Here is a 21,804-nt window from a genome sequence, read left to right on the forward strand (position 1 = left end):
AGGGGTGTCGCATAAGCAGCTACAAAAGGGGAAAAAAATAAACAAAATAAAAATAGCAAATTAGATGATAGAATTAAAGTTAATAAATAAATAATTTTAAAAAAATTTGTATCATTTCCTCAAAAAAAAAAAAAAAAAAAAAAAAAAAAAAAAATTGTATCATCACCGTTTATAATTATCTTTTGCTTTTAGATAAATTTTTTTGAGGAAGCCCCAGTTTCTCACCGTGAGAAACAAATTCGTTTCTCATGGGGGCATTTTTGTGAATAAATCAACAACTTTTTCAACTTTATTCAACTGTGGAGCCCACAACATTGAAAAAGTTGTTGATTTATTCACAAAAATGCACCCATGAGAAACAAATTTCGTTTCTCACCGTGAGAAACAGGGAATTTCCCAATTTTTTTAACACAAACATAGCATTGGCCATTGGGTACACAATAATACGATAAATTATAAATTTTTTTTAATACAATTATTAGATTAACTTGTGTTTAGCTCCTATGTAGGGATAGGTTGTTTTAAAAAAAAATGTAGGGATAGGTTAACATCCTTCAAAAAAAAAAAAAAAATAAAAGGTTAACATGATAACATTGATAGAAATTGACAAGATAAAAACGTATTTTAGATAAGATTAGAAAAACATTTTGTACATATTTTGGTTAAAAAAAAAAAAAAAATCGATCTATTGTTGAGCTATATAAACGTAAAATAAATTGATTGGGATATAAAAGTTTTGTGGAAGAAAATTTATCACATCTTAGTTAGAACACTTCACTGAAAATTTTCTATATAATAAGCTCATTGTTATGCATTTTACTATTTTCTTTGGCTATTGATATGAACATAAAGATGAAGATGATCTTGGTTTTTCTTGTGCTTTCAGCCCTCCATGTTTCCTCATCACTAGCAGTAAAACAGGTTATCTTAACGACACGATTTTAATTAATTTGTAACTATAATGATTGCGAACTTAATAATTACTTTGTATTTGTTATTAATTTGCATTGCTAATTTGATATATTATAATGTCACTTTTATAGTCGTACGTAGTTTATATGGGAGCACACTCCCATGGTCCAGAAGCTACTATCGAGGATTTTAATCGAGTGACGGATTATCATCATAGTTTCCTTGCAAATTTTCTAGGAAGGTATTCATAATCAAATTGTTAATGACTCGTTTTTTTTCGATGTTTCTGATTCATCGAGTTTAAACATTACTACGTACAATTTGTGGTTTTGTTGTGTATGTAGTCATAAAAAGGCACGGGATGCAATATTTGACTCGTATACGAGAGTTATCAATGGTTTTGCTGCCAACCTTGACGAGCATCAAGCAAAGGAAATAGCAAGTTAGTCCACAATGATTTTTTTAACGTGAATTTTTGTGTTTATTGTAGATTACTTGAAGTTATAAGTATTTACTAAAATGTACTAGGACGTGATTATCATTGCTATAGCTATATCAAGTTTATTGATCGCGTTAAATACTGGCTGCCCATATAATTGTTTGTATTATGTGATATAGAACATCCGAACGTGGTATCTGTGTTTCTAAACAAAGGGAAGAAAAAACACACGACACACTCTTGGGATTTCTTGTTGCTCGAAAACAATGGCATTCCAAGTGAAGAATGGGCCACAGCCAGATTCGGAGAAGATACCATCATTGGCAACCTTGATACTGGTATTCTCTTGATCTACTGCCTATAATAATTGATAATGTTACAGAATTTGATATTTTGATTTATACAACTATAAAAATCTAACACGATCTTATATGACTACATAATTTCTTAACAACAGTTATAATATAATTCTTGTGTACAACAATTGTATGGTAAAAGAAAAGTTACTTTTCGATGATGAAGTAGATAAGATTTGTTCAAAGTCACTTAGAAGACTTTAACCAACTAGTCTACACTAATTAACAAGTACATCATTATTGAGAGGTGAATTTGTTGAGAAATTAAGTTACATTATTATATGATTCATCTTCTAAAATGGTATTCTAATCTATGCTTGATATAAACTGTGATTAGGTGTATGGCCTGAATCCGAGAGCTTTAACGACATAGGGTATGGACCTGTTCCATCGCGATGGAAAGGTTCTTGCGAGCAATACTCCAACGAAACTAATGGAGTTCATTGCAACAGGTTTAATCATCCACTTCTAAAAAAAAAAAAAAAAAAAAAAAAAAATCATGAAATTTGACTTTGAATTTTTTATATACTTCACATTTATTTACACAATTGAAATAAAATCTTGTAGGAAGTTGATTGGAGCAAGGCACTTCAACAAAGGATACAAATCCTATGGTGGAAATGTGCCAATATCTATGGAATCTGCACGAGATTTCGATGGCCATGGATCGCATACCCTCTCAACAGCAGGAGGAAACTTTGTACCAGCAAGCATAAATGGCAATTTCCTAGGGACTGCAAAAGGCGGTTCACCAAGAGCACGAGTTGCTTCATACAAGGTGTTTCGGGTAAAAACAATGGGACCTTGCCGAAGGTCCTATGAAATGGTGAAGACTGGGCTCGGTCCAAGTGATGCTGGGCCGAGGGTTTCCTGCACAGCAAACACACGTAAACTAGCCTCGGGGGTGTTGCCGAGGAAGGCCCCTCCGATGCTAAAGTTAGTACAATGTGTAGAGAAAGAAAGCTATGCAAGAGAATTAATTGCTTGAGGCTTTGTGTGTATGTATGTGAATGTAATATTGATGGCTTTTATACCTGGGCACATATGGGAGAAATGGGCTTGGGCCCAATTGACTTGCCTTGTAAACTGATATTGACTTTAGCATCGTTTGGAGAGTTGAACCTTGACCTTGGGCTTTTAATTGGATCATTTAATGACTAGGCCCAATTGGACTAAATTGGACCCAAACAACTTGCCCCCCAAACCCGATTTGGAAGAATGTCGGATCGGGTTTAATTAATCAGAAAAAGGAGGGAAGTAAATGATTTAATTAATCCAAAAGATTTAAATTTAAACCGCCATTAATGAGATAACGGCTGATGGATGGATAATTTGTGGAAGTTGGACGGATAATGGGTAGTTAATAATTGGGACGTGTGTTTAACGGTTACTTAGTGAGGTATTCAAATTCCATTTCTGGAGATAAAACTAAAGAGGCGCACTATCTCTCCTCACTTCTTCACAAACACGAACCCAAAATTCTCGAGAGAACTCAAGAATCCGCATCAAAACTTCGCCAATTCCCCGAGCATTAAGCTTAGAAACTGAAATTCGTCATTCTGAACTCATAGATCGGCAAATTCCGCTTCAAAACAAGGTAATTTCCTTTGCTTTTTGTTTAATTTTCTTCGAATTCGAACTCTTTCCCCCTCTTTTTCGACTTTTTTCTTTAAAAAATCAACAATGGTGAGAGGAGTTAGAGGCAGAGCCCGTGCTCCAAGAAGGGCAAGGCAGCTTCCCGACCTTAGGAACGGGACGGGAACATGGAATGGAGAGAGAATGGGACCTGACCCTGCGGAGGGGATTAGGGCGGTCCCAATATCATCGGCACCTCCCGAAGGATCGGAGGGGCCCAGCGTTTCTGGTCGGGACGAAGGAGTTCCCGCCAGTCTTTGGCCTGTTCTCCCTGGGTATCAGGAGTGGGAGGACCCCGAGGTTGCCTCGGCCATGATAAAGAATACCCCTTACTCTTGGTGGGTAAAGCGCGCCGAAACGTGTCGGTTCGCTGAGCAAATTGAGTTGCACTACGGCATTATGGAAGCTGATGGGTATTGGTGCCGAATGCCTGTCGCATCGGACAGGATTCATCGCCCACCCCCGGGGTATGTGGGGGTGTACACTAGACAACTTCAGTACGGGCTGAGGTTCCCATTGGACTTATTCGTCCGAGACTTGCTGATACATTACAAGGTCTCCTTGTGTCAGCTAACTCCTGTCAGCATCCGAAGGGTGATGACATACCTCTGGGTCTGCAAGTTCATGAGATATAACCCCAACTTGCACTGTTTTAAGAAGATCCACAAGCTGGTGCCGAACATCCAGAGTGGACATGGGGACCACGGCCTTGGGTGGTTTAGGATCGAGTCTCGGTCAGGACATCTGACAATGTGGCCGAATGACTCTTCGGACAAAGAGTGGAGAGGCCAATGGATTTGGGTTAGGGCACCCACAGATCCCGACCATCCTCATGTCTTCAGCGCGCCGAGATACCTCTCCAACCCTGACCCAGAAATGCTCAGCCTGGGTCCCTTAGAGAACGATGGCCGAGGTGACTGTAACCTTGAGCAGGCCAACATTTTTGGGAAGGCTGAGAACCCAACTGGGAGAGGTCGTCTGAAGACCATTCCAGCAACTTGGCTCCCTGATAACCACTACATCTTTCAGGAGCACATGCTTGCTGCTGTCGGCCTTAGCCGAAAGTTCAGAGATGGTAAGCTATTTCGGCTGAGGCTGAAGCCCTTTATTTTTATTTTTCACTTTCGCACTTAGACTTTATTCGCCACTTTGATGTTGCTGAACTAACTCGTGTTCATTTTCTTTGTTCAGTGCTGAACGAGTTCACTGGCAAGGTTGACTACAATCGCCTCGGCGTTGACCAAGCAAGGACCATCTTGGACCAAGCCCCTTCTATTACTCCGTCCAAAGATCGCCCTGTCCATCTGAGCTATACCCACTCCCAAATTGAGTCTTCAGACCACTATCTGCGGCAGAAGCCTTGGTGGAAGAAGAGAGATCCTTGGGGTCAGCTCTTGGACGAAGAACTTGAAGCTGCTCGTACTGCCGAAGAGGTTGCACGAGCTGCTGAAGGTTTGGAAGGAGGAGAAGGGTCCTCCAAAGCTGCTGAAGAAGAAGACGAGGCTTTGCTGGAGACCTCGGTGAGTTACACTTAACTTTTTAGCTTTGAAATTTCTTTTCTTTTTTTTTTACTCACACTCTTCTTGCCCCCCCTGTTTTTTGCAGTCTGAAGGGAGCAAAAAACAGAGAGAAGGAAAATCTCCTGTTCGTCCCGAAGATCAAATCTGGGAAGACTCCGAAGAGTCGGATATGGACGAACAGCCCCTTCGGAAAAGGAGGAGACGGATGGCCATCATCGGCCCTCACGACTTCCAAACGGGGCCGAGGTCAGTCGGCATCAGCATCAGGGAGCCCGAGGAAGGCGGCGAATTGCCGAGGGTTCCCCCACCACCACCACAATCTCCGCCGAAGACCCCTTCCCCACCTCCTGAGATGGAGGTGGACCAAAAGACTCCCGATCCCAAGGGAGGGGTCCCAGCCGAGGGGGTTGTAGATAGTGCCGAAGGGCACAATGCTGAAAGTGCTGAGAAGCCCGCTGCTGAGGGTTTCTCGGCTGATATTGCTAGGGAGGTTGAGGCTTTCGTCCTCAACCCCGAAGAGGAAGCAGAGGTCATCATCATCGACTCTGCTGAGAAGGAAGAGAAGACTGCTGAAGAAGAAGAAGCTGAACCTCAAAGGGTTCAGGAAGTTCCTGAGTCTTCCTTCCCCTCATTCCAGACACTGCACTCTGGAGAGATGAGGTTCTCGGCCTCCCGAATTCCAATTCCAGATCATATCTGGGACATCATATGGGGCCAGAACCGAGAAGGTGCAGAGGCCTACTTCGGCAATTTTGCTGGAATGTCCGAAGTAGACAGGGCAAGGGTCTGGTCGCTGAAGGCCACTGCTGGGATGGGTGAATCCAGCAAATCTGTCCCAGACCCTGTAAGGATAAATCAACTGCTGATGATGCAGGTAAATCCTTACACTTGCTTCTATTTTTCTATTCAGCTCTTCAGCTCGAAGTTATTGTGTTTGTTTTTTTTTTTTTTTTTTTTTGAGAGTTGTGCCTCTACTTTCAGTTTGTGCACAATCAGACTCTCACTGTAGAGCTGATAGACACCCTACAAGATAGGGTGGACGATGCTGAGCACGCCAAGAAGGTGGCTCTTGAAGAGCTGAAGCTTGCTCAGATGAAGCAGGCAGCAGCTGAAGAAAAGCAGAAGGAAGGGGAGTAATACGAAAGAAAGCTGCTGAAGCCCTCCAAACCTTCTGCACTGCTATGGAGAAGGAGGTTTTCCCCCCGCTAATAGAAGGGGAGAACTTTCTCCGAGACCACATGGGAGTGGACGTTACCAAATTCAAGGCTGTCATTGAAAGCCGAATCAAGGATGGAGCTACTGCACAGGCTGAGGTGCAACAGAAATTGGAAGCTTCAGAAGCCAGTAGGATGGCTGCTGAAGAACAGCTCCAAGCCCAAAACGTCCAACTCTCAGAGGCTGTTGCTACTGCCGAAGCTGAGAGAGCGAAGCTGAGAGAGGCTGAGGATCAGCTAAGGGTCAAAAATGACGAGCTGACTCAACTGAAGGCTGAAGCTTCAGAGGTTCAGCAAGAGCTGAACAAGCAGAAGGGTGCCTCTTCCAAGCTCACTGAAGAGCTAAATCAATCCAAGAAAAGCTTGGAGGAGGTACAGAAGAAGCTAGCAGATGCTGAAGCCCTGCTTAAGACCCACATTTATACTCAAGAAGAGTATGAGATGGGATTCAAGAACGGGTTCAGAGTATGCCGAAGACTTTGCCTCCATGCTGAGCCGAATCTGGACTGGTCCCAATGTGCTGAGTGGGTCCAGGATCCAGAAGATCCCCATATGAAGTTCCCTACTCAAGCCGAAGCTAAGATTCTTGCAGCTGAAGAAGCTGAGGAAGAAGAAGAGAGGAGGGAACTCGAAGCTGAACAGCTAGAGAGGGAAGCTCAGCAGGGTGCACAGCCTGCTTCATCTGCTGCTGGAGCTGAAGCCAGCATTGCTGATCAGTCTGATCCTCGGGCTGAAGCATAGGAACTCGGGCAGTCGTCTTCAGAATCTTGCGGTTCATCATGCGCTTAACTTTAGACTTGCCGCTTCTGAAATTTTTTGCCTTGTTTTTTGCTTCAGCTTGCCTTGATGTACAAACTGCTTTATTTGTCTTTGTATTGTACTTCGGCAGCTGTATTTTTCCGCTTGTGGGCGGCTGCCGATATTTCATTATGTCCTTCACAATTCTGAATTCTGTAGCTCATTTTCTGAGCCTTTGAGCTTTATCTGATGCATTTCTCTTCAATTACTTTGCCTTATTTTGAATGCTTTACTTTTTCTTCAAAAACTTGCCAAGTACAAAGCTTTCAGCTCGAAGAATCCTGCTGAAGATAAACTTGCACTGATAGTGCTTCTTGCCCCCCTTAGTAATCTGAAGACTCGGGTCTTTGGATTACTAAATCGGGTTTCTGACCATCTTTAAAAATGGATATCTGAAACACAAGGCCAACTGAAGGCAATGTTTCAGATCGTGGCTTTCTGGGATACAAGGCTCAGTTAAGGCAATATCCCAAACTTGTCCACAGATTCATGCCTTTGGAGAACAAGTCTCACTGAAGTTTAACTTCAGCTGAAAGACCAAAGTTCTTTTTTTTAAAAAGACAAGTTTGTCAGCAATCTGAAACCCAGTTACCCGAAGGCGAAGGTTTCAGACGAGGCTGAATAAAAATTTTCTAATTGTTGTCGTTATCCTTGGTTTTCTTTCTATCTTTAAAAATGGATATCTGAAACACAAGGCCAACTGAAGGCAATGTTTCAGATCGTGGCTTTCTGGGATACAAGGCTCAGTTAAGGCAATATCCTAGACTTGTCCACAGATTCATGCCTTTGGAGAACAAGTCTCACTGAAGTTTAACTTCAGCTGAAAGACCAAAGTTCTTTTTTTTTTTAAAAAAGAAAAGTTTGTCAGCAATCTGAAACCCAGTTACCCGAAGGCGAAGGTTTCAGCCGAGGCTGAATAAAAATTTTCTAATTGTTGCTGTTATCCTTAGTTTTCTTTCTATTTTTAAAAATGGATATCTGAAACACAAGGCCAACTGAAGGCAATGTTTCAGATAATGGCTCTCTGGGATACGAGGCTCAGCTAAGGCAATATCCCAGACTTGTCCATGGACTCATGTCTTTGGAGAACAAGTCTTGCTGAAGTTTAACTTCAGCTGAAAGACCAGAGTTCTTTAAAAAGACGAGTTTGTCAGCAATCTGAAATCCAGTTATCCGAAGGCGAAGGTTTCAGACGAGGCTGAATGAAAACCCTTAAAGAGTAGATAGAATGAAGAAAACTTGAAAGAATAAAAAGTTGCAAAATTTATAGAAATGGTGGCTCTAAGGCCTTTCATTAATAATTCAAAATGTACTTACAAAGATTGTTCTGCCCCGAAGGGTTTACACATGGTATTTCTTAAGTACATCAGCGTTCAGTTCCATCTAACTGATGAAGTCTGTATGTCCCTGGCTGAAGCTCATCATAAATTTCATAAGGTCCCTCCCATGCAGCTGAGAGTTTCCCATGGATTCGGCCTTTCTGAACTGCAGCAACATTCCGAAGGACAAGGTCTCCAATTTTGAGAGGCCTTGCATGGACCCTTCGGTTGTAAAACTTGCTGATTCTCTGCTTGTAGGCAGCCATTCTATCTCGGGCTGAGTCTCTTACTTCATCAAGGAAATCGAGGGATTCCTTCATAAGTTGCTCGTTCTCAGCCGAGAAGTGGTGCACTCTTAAACTTTCAGAACCGATTTCCACTGGAAGAACGGCTTCGACACCATACACCAGCTCAAAAGGTGAATAGCCCGTTGCCTCTTTTTCAGTTGTCCGAAGTGACCAGAGGGTTCCTGGAAGCTCCTCTATCCACTTAGACTTTTGATCTTCAACCCTTTTCTTCAAAGCATTGAGGATCTGTTTATTTGCAGCTTCGGCTTGACCATTACTTTGTGGATGACACACTGCTAAATATGCCAGTTTGATGCCGAATTGATCTGTGTACCGCCTCAGCGGTAGATTATCAAATTGCCTTCCATGATCAAAGACAAAAACCCTCGGAATACCAAAGCGAGTAATAATATTCTGCCAGATAAATTTCCTGCCAGTTTGCTCTGTGATATTCGAGGCTGCTTCAGCCTCAATCCATTTGCTGAAATAGTCGATGCCGACTATTAACCATCTTTTTTGGTAAGGTGCATCCGGGAAGGGTCCCAAAATATCCAGCCCCCACTGGGCAAATGGAAGCGGATTAAGGATCGGCTGAAGGTCTCTAGCTGGCTGATGGATGACTGGTGCGAATTTTTGACATTTCTCGCACTTTCTGACCAGCTCCTTAGCGTCTGAGATCATGGTGGGCTAGTAATATCCGGCCCTCAATGCCTTGTGGGCTAGGGTCCTTCCCCCAATGTGGTTTCCACAGATGCCGAGGTGAATTTCCCGAAGGATGTAATCTGCATCTGTTGGTCCCACGCATTTCAGCAATGGGGCTGAGAAGGAATTTTTCAGAAGCTCTCCTCTGAAGACGATGAACCTTGAGCTAGTTCTCTTCAGCTTTGAAGCCAGAATTTTGTCTTCGGGAATTTCTCCCCGAAGCTTGAAAGCTAGGATGGGGTCCATCGAGCTGGGCTCTGGGTCGGCGCAGCACACTTCGGGTGCTTCGTCGACACTTCTTTCTCGGCGCACCTCCACATATACAGATCTGTTCAGCTCGGTGAGAGTTGAACTGGCAAGTTTGGAGAGTGCATCGGCTTGAGCATTCTGACCCCTTGGGATCAGCTGTACTTCAAAGGTTCTCAGCTTTGCAATAAATGATTTGATCTTGGCAAGATAATTTATCATGGAGGGCTCTTTGGCCTCATAGCTGCCACCGATCTGATATGCAACTAGCTGAGAGTCTGTTTTCAGACAAACATGCTCGGCTTACAGGGAGATGCACAATTCTAGGCCTGCAATTGCTGCCTCGTACTCAGCTTCGTTATTCGAAGCCTTGAAAGAAAATTTTAGTGCATACTCAAAGGATTTGCCTTCGGGAGAGGTTATCACTACCCCTGCCCTCGAACCATTTATGGTGGAGGATCCATCCGTAAATACGGTCCAGATTTTCTTTTTATCATCTAACGTCTCTTGATACGAGCATTCGGCCAAGAAGTATGCTAGAGCTTGAGCCTTGATGGCTGTTCTCGGCTGGTAGCTGATGCTAAATTCAGTGAGCTCGAAAGCCCACTTGGCCAGCCTACCAGATTTTTCAACTTTGCCGAGAACTTTTTCCAGCGGCTGATCAGTTAAGACCACTATCTGATGGCAATCAAATTAGGGCCTCAACTTCCGAGCAGCTACCAATACTGCAAAGGAAACTTTTTCGAGTAGAGGGTAACGAGTCTCGGCATCCGTCAGAGTGTGACTGACGAAATAGATCGGTTGCTGAATTTTATTTTCTTCCCTCAGCAGCACTGCACTGATGGTAGCCGGGCTAATAGCCACGTACAGATGCAAAGTTTCTCCCTCCACTGGACTAGCCAGAGTTGGGAGCTGAGCTAGATGCTCCTGAAGCTGCTTGAAGGCCTCTTTTTGCTCTTCTTCCCAAACGAGCTCTTTTGTTTTTGGAAGTTTCAGGGCTTTGAAGAAGGGTAACCCCTTGTCCGAAGCTCTTGAAATGAACCTCGAGAGGGCTGCCATTCTTCCGGTGAGCCGCTGAACGTCCCTTTTTGTTTTCGACTCAGGAAGATCTAGAGCTGCTTTGACTTTGGAGGGATTGGCATCAATCCCCCTCTTGCTGACCATGAATCCAAGGAATTTCCCTGACTTCACCCCGAAGACACACTTCTTCGGATTCAGCTTCATTTGATGTTTTCTTAAGGTGGCGAAGGTTTCAGCCAGGTCCTTAACATGGTCTTCAGATTTCTTGCTTTTGACGATTGAATCGTCAACATAGACTTCCATGTTTCGGCCTTTTTGATCGGCAAAAACCTGATCCACCAGCCTTTGATATGTTGCCCCCGCATTTTTCAATCCGAAGGGCATCATTTTGTAATTGTACACCCCGGCGTTCGTGACGAATGCCGTCTTTGCTCGGTCGTCGGGGTGCATGAAGATCTGATGATACCCCGAGAATGCGTCCATGAAACTAAGCAAGGCGTGACCGCTCGTCGAGTCGACTAGCTGATCGATTCTCGGCAAGGGATAGAAATCCTTCGGACAAGCCTTATTTAGGTCCGTGAAGTCAACGCACATTCTCCAGGTACCATTGGCCTTCTGAACCATCACCACATTGGCCTGCCATTCTGGATATTGACAAGGCTCGATGAAACCTGCGTCCAGCAATTTTTTGACCTTGGCTGCGATGTCTCGGTTCTTATTTGCGAAGTAATTCCGCTTCTTTTGCTTAACCGGCCGACACGTTGGGTCGACGTTAAGCCTATGGGAGATGAGGTCTGGACTTATCCCAGGCATATCAGCTGCCGAGAAAGCAAACACATCTCTGTTGTCCCGAAGGAGTTGGACAAGTTCGCAACGGGTGTTCGGATCAAGGTCCATCCCGATTGTTACACATTTCTCAGCATCTCCTTCGGTCAACTCGACCGTTTCAGTCTGCTGGTCCATGTCTATTGCTGATGGGCTGGACTCTTCACAATCTGGCCTGCTGTCTATATCAGCAGGCGTTCCAGACTTCTTTTTCTTCGGCTAGCTCTCTGAGTTTTTTGGCTTAGATGAAGAGCTTGCCTTCACTTTTTCTAACCCTTTTTCTTTGGGTACAGAACCTTGCGCCGAAGCACTTAGACCTTTTGGCTTCTTCGTGCTCGGCTCTTTTTCTTTCTCCTCCTCATCCTCATCATCGTCCTCTGGGCGACTAGTGGATGGCTTGAGGTAGTTGCACCTTCGGGCTTCCTTTTGGCTGCCCTGAATCCTTTCGGGGAAGCCGGCGTCTGAAACGTATATCATCAGCTGATGGTAAGTTGAGACAACCCCTTGGATCTCGTGAATTATGGGTCTCCCCAAAATCACGTTGTACACTGAAGGAGCATCGATGACCAAGAATTCGGTCATGACATTCCTAGCTGCTTCGTCGCAGCCGATGGTCACAGGAAGTAGAACCTTCCCATCAGGATAAGTTGAAGCCCCATTGAATCCGGATATTGGGTAGGATACCGGTGTGAGGTGCTTGGGCTTCAGCTTGATTTGATTGTAGGCCTTTCGGAACAAAATATTTGCCCCGCTACCACCGTCAATTAAGACTTTGCTGACGTCGTGGTTGGCCACCGTGGCGATGATCACCAACGGGTCCTCGTGAGGGTACGTTACCCCCCGGCAGTCAGCGGCTGTGAACGTCATGTTCGGCACCGGTGACTGGGGTGGCTGTATATCGGCATGATTCACCTGATGGGTCAGAGCCCTGAGGTGACGTTTGTGCTCCCTCCGAGAGCATGCTCCTCCCGATATAACGTGGATTGGAGGGAATTTTCCTTCCGCAGTTTTGCTGTTATTTCGGGGGAAGTCAATTTCTTGCCGAGAGTCTTTCTCAAGCTTCTCGGCTTCTTTTTTCTCGCGGTGATCCGCGATATATTTTTTCAAGTACCCTTTCCGGACCATATCCTCGATTTGGTCCTTCAGCTGGATACATTCTTCAGTGTTGTGTCCCGGTGATTCATGGAACTCACACCACTGATTTTTATTCTTGCGCTGATACCACTCTGGGAGCGGTCTCGGCTTTCTGTAACTCGGCTCCTCCTTCGTCACACTGTAGATCTTAGCGCGCGGAAGAGAGAGCGGAGTGTAAGATTCGTATCTGCCCGCGAAAGGAGCAGATTTTTCCTTCTTCGACTCGTTGGCCGAAGATTGTTCCGAGGCTTTCGCCTTTCCCTTTGCCTTCTGGCCTTGGCCTTCAGACGAGGGTGCTTGTTTTTGTTTTCCTCCCCCAGATTGGGGTTGGGTTTTTGCTTTGTTCCACTCCTCAGCTCGGATGAACTTATCCGAGGCATTCAATGCCTCCTCCAAGGTCTGAGGTGAATTCATGACCATGAAGTCGGAGAACGGCCCAGTTTTGAGACCGTGCTGAATGGTGAAAACTGCCAGCCCTTGGTCCAGCTGAGAAATGTTGGACGACTCGTTGCTGAAGCGAGTCAGATAATCTCGGAGGCTCTCGGCCTCACCTTGCTGCAGGCCCATGAGCTCTGCGGTAGTCTTCTCTCGGCGATTTGCCGTGGAAAACTTGCTCTTGAACTTGGAGGACAGGTCGTCCCACCCAGTAATTGAGCCTTCTTTAACTCCCTTGGAGATCCACGCTTGCGCGACCCCCTTGAGAGTGGTTGGAAAATATTTGCACCAAGTTGCTTCGGACCTGGGGCAGAGATGCATATGAGCCTCGTACGAGGCAATATGGTCCTTCGGATCCGAAGTTCCATCATAAGTAATGTGCGACGGGATTTTGACCGTCGTCACATGGGACTCCAATATCCATTGCTCGAATGGAGAACTGGAGGGCAGCATCACGGCTTTGCCCTTATTCCCAGCCGAAGGGACCGCGCTCCGCCCTCTCAGAGAGGTAGAAGTGGTTTTCGTCCCGGGCTGGGAGGTCTGGGCCTCGGCTACAGGGTAGGAGAGGCGACTGTGCACGCTCCGTTCCCTATCGCCGAGCCGGTCGTGAACGCTTCGGCGAGCAGTTTCTGGCCGAGAGGCAGAACTGCTGCTCTTATGGGTTCGGCTCGTGGTGAGCTGAGTGGAGGAATCCCTGAAGAAGTGAGAGTTCCTGTTTCTCTCCCTCTCGGTTCTCCAAGTATCCTCTTCCCATTCGCCAAGCTCCTTGAAGGAGGAGAGTTTCCCCCCCTCCTGGCCGATGTTCCTCCGCTGATTTCTGGTTTGCGGAGGGGTTCGGTCGCGTGGAGGTGGCATGTTTTGGGCCTTCATGGCTTCCATGAGGACCGCTAGGGCTCTCACTACCTCCTTCGAGTTGGGTCCCGTCAAGGGTGTCCTCGGCTGAGAGCGAGAGTTGGTGCGAATGCTCCGGGATTGGCTCCGGGCATGAGATTGAGTCCTTTGACTGGATGATAGGAGATTCGGATCTCTCCCTAGGCTCCTCATGAGAGTCGGGTCCCGCGGAGGGGCTTCTATCCCGAGGAGGAGATAGGCTAGAAGTGGGGCGTTCCGAGGGACCCCCTCCTAGTGACTTTCGGCGCTTTCTCAGAGGAGAAGCACCGTCGTTTTTGTTCTTGCGATTCTTAGCCATTGGAACTAAGATTGAGGTAGAACGATTGAAATTGGTTTAAAGATTTTTTGAAAGTCTTCCCCACAGACGGCGCCAAATTGTTTCGGGTAAAAACAATGGGACCTTGTCGAAGGTCCTATGAAATGGTGAAGACTGGGCTCGGTCCAAGTGATGCTGGGCCGAGGGTTTCCTGCACAGCAAACACACGTAAACTAGCCTCGAGGGTGTTGCCGAGGAAGGCCCCTCCGATGCTAAAGTTAGTACAATGTGTAGAGAAAGAAAGCTATGCAAGAGAATTAATTGCTTGAGGCTTTGTGTGTATGTATGTGAATGTAATATTGATGGCTTTTATACCTTGGCACATATGGGAGAAATGGACTTGGGCCCAATTGACTTGCCTTGTAGACTGATATTGACTTTAGCATTGTTTGGAGAGTTGAACCTTGACCTTGGACTTTTAATTGGATCATTTAATGACTAGGCCCAATTGGACTAAATTGGACCCAAACACAAGGTTTGCTGGGAGCCTATTGAGGGAAATGAATGCTTTGATTCTGATATCATAGCAGCTTTCGATAGGGCCATTCATGACGGCGTTGATGTGCTATCTTTATCTCTTGGAGGTGATCCTGTTGACTACTTCGCAGATGGAAATGCCATTGGAGCCTTTCATGCTATTCAAAATGGTGTTGTTGTGGTGTGTTCTGCTGGTAATTCTGGGAATACTCCTGGTACTGTCACCAATGTTGCTCCTTGGATTTTTACCGTTGCTGCGAGTACTATGGATTGTGAGTTTGACTCCTTTGTTAAACTTGGCAACGGACATCATTTTAAGGTATGAATTTATCAACAACACTATTATTACTAAAGGACCAACTCAATCAAAAGCTTTATTTTTAATTTTATTATTATAATTTCGGCCTCATCTATAATTTTTCATTCGGCCATGGTAGGGTGCAAGTCTATCACAAGCATTGCCGAAAGTTGGACCATATCCACTCATCTCTGCTGCTGATGCAAAAGCTGCTAATGCATCTGCTCATGACGCGTAAGGACAACTCCCTTTTTATTCCAATTTGAACAATACATTTTGCTAATTGTTAGTGACTGATATGTATGTTGCGCCTGTAGTCTCCTTTGCCAGCCAGGCACATTAGATGAGAAAAAGGCGAAAGGAAAGATCGTGGCTTGCCTTAGGGGAGTCACCGCTAGATTGGACAAGGGCAATGTAGCAAAACTTGCTGGCGCTGCTGGCATGATTCTTTGCAATGACAAAGAAGATGGAAATGAAACCATTGCGGATCTTCACGTACTTCCTGCAGTACATGTAAACTACAAGGATGGATCAGCTATATTCAACTATATTAATTCCACAAAGTATTCACATCTTTTCTACACCAATTGTACATAATTTCTCTGTTTCTTGCTTTTTTGGTGTTGAATTTAGACTTTGATCAAAAATCTTTTTCACAGTAATCCCGTGGGTTATTTTACTGCCTTTAAAGCAAGTTTCGATGTCAAACCTGCTCCTTACATGGCTCCCTTCTCCTCCGTCGGTCCAAATACAGTTACACCACAGATTTTGAAGGTTTGTACTAACAACTTTTAGTCTGCTTTAGTTACATTATTCTTCATCCTTTTCTTTATTGGCTAATTCGAAAAATATGTGTAATTTTTCTGTGCTCTAAACAGCCTGACATCACAGCACCAGGTGTGAGTGTTGTGGCTGCATACAGTCAAGGGGTGAGTCCAACAGCAGAACCTTATGATCACCGCAAACTTTCTTTCGCAGTCGAATCTGGTACATCTATGTCTTGTCCCCATATATCTGGTATCGTCGGCCTTCTGAAGACACTTAACCCTACATGGAGTCCTGCTGCTATCAGATCTGCTATAATGACTACAGGTAATCCTGTCTGTCTTTGTGACATTTTTAGTATTTAATGGTACATTTATATTCTGCTATAGTGTGTAACGTGATAGACTATATAAATTGATCATGGGCTTCAACAATCAGCTTAAGTTTCTAGTTGAGATGGTCATCTATTAACATAATGGTCTGTCATTGATTTACAGCTAAAACTCGGGACAACACGATTAACCCAATGGAAGATGGGGACTTTGCTAAGGCCACTCCATTTGCTTATGGAGCAGGACATGTCAGACCAAATCGTGCAATGGATCCTGGGTTGGTCTATGACTTAACCAAAACTGATTACGTGCACTTCTTATGTGCCATAGGCTACAACAACACTATAATCAAAACCTTATACAATGGTTCCGTCGAATGTTCAAAATCAAGTTCTAACACAGCTACCCTTTTGAACTTTAACTACCCTTCGATTACAGTCCCTGAACTTTCTGGCTCCGTCACCGTTACTAGGACTTTAAAGAACGTTGGATCTCCAGGAGAATATATAGCAAGTGTTCGCCATCCATCAGGAGTAGCTGTTACTGTGAATCCGAGGGTATTAAAGTTTGACAGAGTTGGAGAAGAGAAGAAGTTTACAGTGACTTTAACTTCTGAAATTAATAATAGTGGAGATTACAAGTTTGGAGAGTTGTTGTGGTCAGATGACGTGCACAATGTTAGGAGTCCTATAGCAGTTGCTTCTTCTCAGTGATTAGCGAATAGATTAGAAATTCGTTACGATGTTTTTTCTTAATTAGATTATGATTAGGGAATAAAACAGTAGCATAAACATCATTAGTTTGATGATAATTAGTTATGTACTTGTACAGATTTGGAATAGTTATTTAAGACAGTTGATGACTTATAAGTCAGCTAGACAGTTGATGATTTAATTTTTTTTTATAAAAAATTTGACAGCTGTGGGATTTGAACCCACGCCCTTTCGGACCAGAGCCTAAATCTGGCGCCTTAGACCACTCGGCCAAACTGTCAGATGTGAAATTTAATTAATATTATAAGACAAACCTTATGCCAATCTTCCATTTAATTATTTGACCCATACCAAAAAGTCATGCAATAAGGCTTTGAACTAGGGATGTTAACAGCTCAAACGATTTCATAGAATTTTACAGAATGGGTTCACTCTAGTAAAAATAATTAAAATGATCCTCATTATTAACAAAAAAAACCACTTGGTCTATATCATTCAACCGAGGCTCCCTCACATCAAATTGATGCTACTCCCTCCGTATTTTATTACTTCTCTATGTATGGAGTTTTAAGAAGAATGGTAGAAAATAATAAAAATATGATAGATGTGGGTTGGTTGAAGATTAAAGAACTCCAAAAAAGGAAAAAAAAAGTGAGTATTAGTAGGGAAGAGGGAGAATATGAAAGGAAAAAAAAAAAAGTGAGTGAGAGGAGGGAGAATATGAAAAATATTAAAATCCTTTTGTTATTCTACTTAACACCACAAATTTTTATACGTGGCTAGCCATATGGTGTGGCCACTTCATATATAAGGCGATTAAATAAGTAATAGGGGTTACGTACGGTGATGAGCAAATAGGATTACCTTGACGTATGAGGGTTACTTAACTGAAAAAAAGGTTACTCTGTTTCCTAAGTGAAATCATTTTAATTGATAAGTATATTCCAATTGGATCAAAAACTGATTTTTTTTATAGAATATGATAAATACTAGATATCATTCTGTATAGAAGGATATAGTACAGTTTGTGAATATTCTGTAATTATCTTGTGAGATTTCCTAACGTGTTTAGGATTCAAATTTGTAACCATATATATATTTGATCAATAGAAGACACTCCAATATGAGGAGTTTCACATTATCTAACATGGTATGACTGCACAGGTTTTGATCCAACCTCGTTTCTGCAATATTTTTTAATTTTTTTTCTATGCCCTATCCCTAGCCGTTCACTCCCTCCACCATTGCGAATATTTATCATATTCTATCATTTTTAAATATCTTGATTCGAAGACAAGACTAATTTTTTCAACCCGGTTCTATCTGGAAATAGGTCAGCCTGATCCATAATACCGATTTTTGAACACCCCCACTTAGGCCCCGTTCATTTAACCTTATTTTTGCTGAACTGAAATTATCTTTATTGAACTGAAATTAATTTTACTGAATGAAATTTTTTTTGGTGAACTGAAATTATTTTTATAGATTTTCTATTATATTTCTTCTTTAGCTTTACTGATTTTTACTGAACTGAAACTACTTTTAATGAATTGAAATTATTTTAATAAACTGAACTTATTTTTACTAAACTTAAATTAATTTTATTAAATTACAATTATTTTTATTAAATATTACTTTTTTTTTTAATGTAAAGCGAACGGGTTCTTAGTTATGACATGTTGAAACCATTAGGATGCCACGAACACTTGATCTCATCAATCAAGAAACAGAAGCTTTTGGCATTATTGGCAATGGATATGCTTCAAAATTTCTTTTTCAGCAAAGAGCAATCTCCTCAAATCTCTTTCACACATCACATGTGGGGCTGAATGTTAGGGCTTGGCCCAATGGAAGGTGAAATGACAAGAAAAAAAAACATTTTAATGTATCAAACTTATAAGCTCATTGCTCCTAAATCATATCGTAATATCAGTATATATTACTCCCTCCATTTTTAAATACTTGTTTTATTTCTCCTGACACGTTTATAGATGCTAATTTTTTATCAATAATATCTTTGCTTATTAATATGTATAAATTCTAATAATTAATAATTAATAATCTAATTATTAAGATGATTCTAACAAGTACTCACAAGGCTATATTGATGACCGCGTGTTCAATTTCCCACAAAAACAATTGAAAGGAGACTGAAACCTAACCAACCAGAACTGATCCTCTAAACCGGATTAACCTAAAAGGTGAACTAAAAAAAAAAAAACTATATATTATGTTATGGAATTAATCCTTGTCAATTTTAAGATATACAAAGTACACATTAGTGCTATAACTATCGAACCTATAATAAAGGTATATAAGTGTATAACGTAACTTTTTATGAATCTTTGGACCCCCTTTCTCTATTTTAAGTTTATCTCTCAAGCATGGGTCAAAAAAAGTTTATCTCTCAAGCAATAACTATTCAGACTTGCCGGTCGATTGGGCATTCTAATGGTCACTCCTCCTGGTGCAACTTGCTCTCTCACCTCTTATATGGTCTTGGACTTAATTGAAATGACAACTTTCAACTGCTTTAATTAGGCTACCTTGCTAAGATAAACCTCTAAAATGCTACGTATTTATACTAGTCATGATTTTCAATATGAAAAAAGTCTAATTTTAACACTTTTTAACGTAGTAACGCTAGAAAGAAATTATTCTAGGTGTTTGAATTTGTTCTCTCTTCAAACATAAGTACGAGCGGAAATAATAATTGCAAGTACGATCTTATATATCTAAATATATTAATGTCAATACATTAATATGTGTAAATAAAAGCTTTGAAAATCAGCTTTGTTTTAACTTTTTTTTTTCATACATAGTCATTAACTAATTAATATTCAAATAGCTTTCATAACTTACACACCTCTACTTAAGAAAGCTTTAATAAAAAATTAAATTTTTTTTTTAGTGTTTAAAGGGCCACAATGACGATAACCACTTAAAATATCCCCGCTTCGCTCTCACCAAGTCACCAGTATAGCAAAATTTGACCAACTTATGTAATCCTTTACAAACATGTTTTGGTCAAGATTTTCAATTCGTTTAATAATTAAGTTGGTTTAATTCCGACCTAAAATTAAACGGGTTTGATTAAAGTTTGAAAAACAAACCCATATAACTGATATAAGTATATAACCGCCTAAATTGTTACCATGGTAACCGAGACCACCTCATAGAAGCGTTAGCTCCAAACTTGTAAGTTGTACTCCAAGTATTAAATGTCATCTTCCAAATCTTGTACAAACATTTAAAGAATGCGTCCCCAATGTAATGGTTGAGTCAGATTGATTTAGCTTCGTTACAAGTAAACAAATATAAATTAAATGTTGGTATCATCAATGTTAGGAACAGATTTTTGTAACCGAGTCATAAAACTCAACCCTCTTCTTTGACTATTCCTAACATGAAAAGGTCAATTCCCCCCAGATCTCCCCCCCGCCCCCCCAATTTCATTTTTCCACCTACTCTCCCCATTCCTTCAACTATACTTTTTCAACCCTTTCATTTTATATCTATATTTTACTTTCCCTCATATAATTAATCATATAGTATATATACTATACATGCATGTTTGTTTATATACTATGCATGGATTAGAAGGTAATTAACCAAAGTAATTAGCATGGAAAACTCAAACAAATCCAAGAGTTTGTTTCTTAAGTTCTTACCAAAAGCAGCTTCAGCAGTAAGCTTTCAAAACCCTCATTTTAGTCCTGGAAGAGATCACCATCACCACCACAACCACCACTCGTCCAAGGCTAAAGCCCATGCACATAAAGGCTTCTCCGGGCCAATCAACTACTCGGTGTTACCGGACGAGGCCCGAGAAAAGCCCAAAAAATATGGATCAACCTATGAAGCCCATGAGCCCACCTCACCAAAGGTATCTTGCATGGGGCAAATCAAGTACAAGCACAAGAAAAAGAAGCTAAGAAAAATATCTTCCAAAAATAAAACAAATAATGTCTTTTTAGAAGTTGATCATCAAAAAAAGCCAAGTACAAAATCATCGCCTTTTAGTAAGTTTTTCAACAAATCATTGAAGAAATCAAAGGGTAGTCATCAAAGTGAAGAACATGGTAAGGAAGGTAGAAGAGCTACACTAGATAATAATAATAACCTAAAGAAGAAGAATAATGTGCCTTCTTTAGGTATGATGAACAAGTTTGCTAGTGGAAGGGAAACCCTAGCTAACTATGATTGGACGGCTCAGATCGCTCCGTTAGATCATGATCGAGATTATTATTCTGATGATGAGGAGATCAGGAGAGGTGATAGCGACGACGATGATGAAGATGATGATAGGGAGGTAATAATTCCATACTCCGCGCCTATGTTAATAGGTGGAAAATCAAGGGATAATGGTACCAATGATGTGGTTGGAGGAAGAAGGTTATCTTTAGAACCAAGGAAAGAAGTTAATCTTTGGAAGAGAAGAACTATGGCTCCACCTCCTCCTCTTGCTTTGAATTCCAACAAGGTTAGATCATGAGATTATATTATAATTAGTTAATTATATATTATAAAATTATAAGTAATCAATTTATCATACAAAATACTAGTAATTTTTTTTTTTTTTAAAGTTAAATTTTCACTTTGCCTTGTATTTGATTTTCATCTTTATTTTTTTTGTCTCTTGTAAGTTGTAATTAATTAGATTGTTATGTGTTAATTACAAATGTATGTTTCCACATGGACATAAATATATGGTGGATTTTTGCAATTTAATGTCTTCATTTATTTTTCACGTTACAGAAATAATGAGCAAGAATTCAATGTATGGCATTGTTGTTGATAAGTTTATTATGTAATCATTTTGCAAAGAAATGGAAGTTTTGGTTGGTTAAATGTACCATGTTAAGAGTGATAATAAAACCATTATGTACTACTCCTACACATTTTACAATATTTTTTGGGATTGCACTAGAATCATCTTTACCATTCTCGAAATTTTATGCCTGTTTTTTTACATGAGAAACTTTTAATTTATCCTCAGAGCTAAGAATTTTACTATAAGTACTCTGTACTTCATATAACCGAATAATAAGATTGTTAAAATCATCAATATGTTGATACGTGGTTTGCATATAAACAAAAGATATTCCTAGGGACCTGATAATTCCTTGGTCTTATTTCTTTTTTATGAAAAAGAGACATTGCATCTAGA

The 21,804-nt window shown here is 41.6% G+C and overlaps 2 protein-coding genes and 1 non-coding gene across 3 annotated transcripts; 2 read left to right on the top strand and 1 right to left on the bottom strand.

Annotated features, from left to right (window-relative positions):
• Positions 1 to 852: 852 nt before the first annotated feature.
• Positions 853 to 16,634, top strand: LOC145592245 (subtilisin-like protease SBT5.4). Its single transcript, XM_081648697.1, has 12 exons — positions 853 to 921; positions 1,044 to 1,153; positions 1,257 to 1,354; positions 1,531 to 1,689; positions 2,045 to 2,159; positions 2,275 to 2,485; positions 14,525 to 14,845; positions 14,964 to 15,058; positions 15,142 to 15,387; positions 15,484 to 15,598; positions 15,703 to 15,916; positions 16,087 to 16,634. Exons 1-12 carry the CDS (start codon positions 853 to 855, stop codon positions 16,632 to 16,634), a joined length of 2,301 nt encoding a protein of 766 aa, XP_081504823.1.
• A 200-nt stretch (positions 16,635 to 16,834) lies between these two features.
• Positions 16,835 to 16,914, bottom strand: TRNAL-UAG (transfer RNA leucine (anticodon UAG)). Its single transcript has one exon. It is a non-coding gene; the product is annotated as a tRNA-Leu (tRNA).
• A 3,179-nt stretch (positions 16,915 to 20,093) lies between these two features.
• On the top strand, positions 20,094 to 21,405 carry LOC145590964 (uncharacterized protein At1g76070-like). The gene has a single exon (XM_081647344.1). It carries the CDS (start codon positions 20,260 to 20,262, stop codon positions 21,127 to 21,129), a length of 870 nt encoding a protein of 289 aa, XP_081503470.1. The 5' UTR covers positions 20,094 to 20,259; the 3' UTR covers positions 21,130 to 21,405.
• The last annotated feature ends 399 nt before the right edge of the window (positions 21,406 to 21,804 follow it).

The sequence above is a fragment of the Chenopodium album genome, chromosome 18 (assembly GCF_948465745.1).
Source record: "Chenopodium album chromosome 18, dcCheAlbu1.1, whole genome shotgun sequence".
Classification (NCBI taxonomy): Eukaryota; Viridiplantae; Streptophyta; class Magnoliopsida; order Caryophyllales; family Amaranthaceae; genus Chenopodium; species Chenopodium album.

Bases quoted from the DNA above. Each gene is read 5' to 3' on its own strand.
- LOC145590964 (XM_081647344.1), top strand. From the start codon at position 20,260: ATGGAAAACTCAAACAAATCCAAGAGTTTGTTTCTTAAGTTCTTACCA.
- LOC145592245 (XM_081648697.1), top strand. From the start codon at position 853: ATGAAGATGATCTTGGTTTTTCTTGTGCTTTCAGCCCTCCATGTTTCC. The intron at 2,160-2,274 runs GTTTAATCATCC...AAAATCTTGTAG, and splicing joins AATGGAGTTCATTGCAACAG to GAAGTTGATTGGAGCAAGGC. The intron at 14,846-14,963 runs GTATGAATTTAT...CGGCCATGGTAG, and splicing joins GCAACGGACATCATTTTAAG to GGTGCAAGTCTATCACAAGC.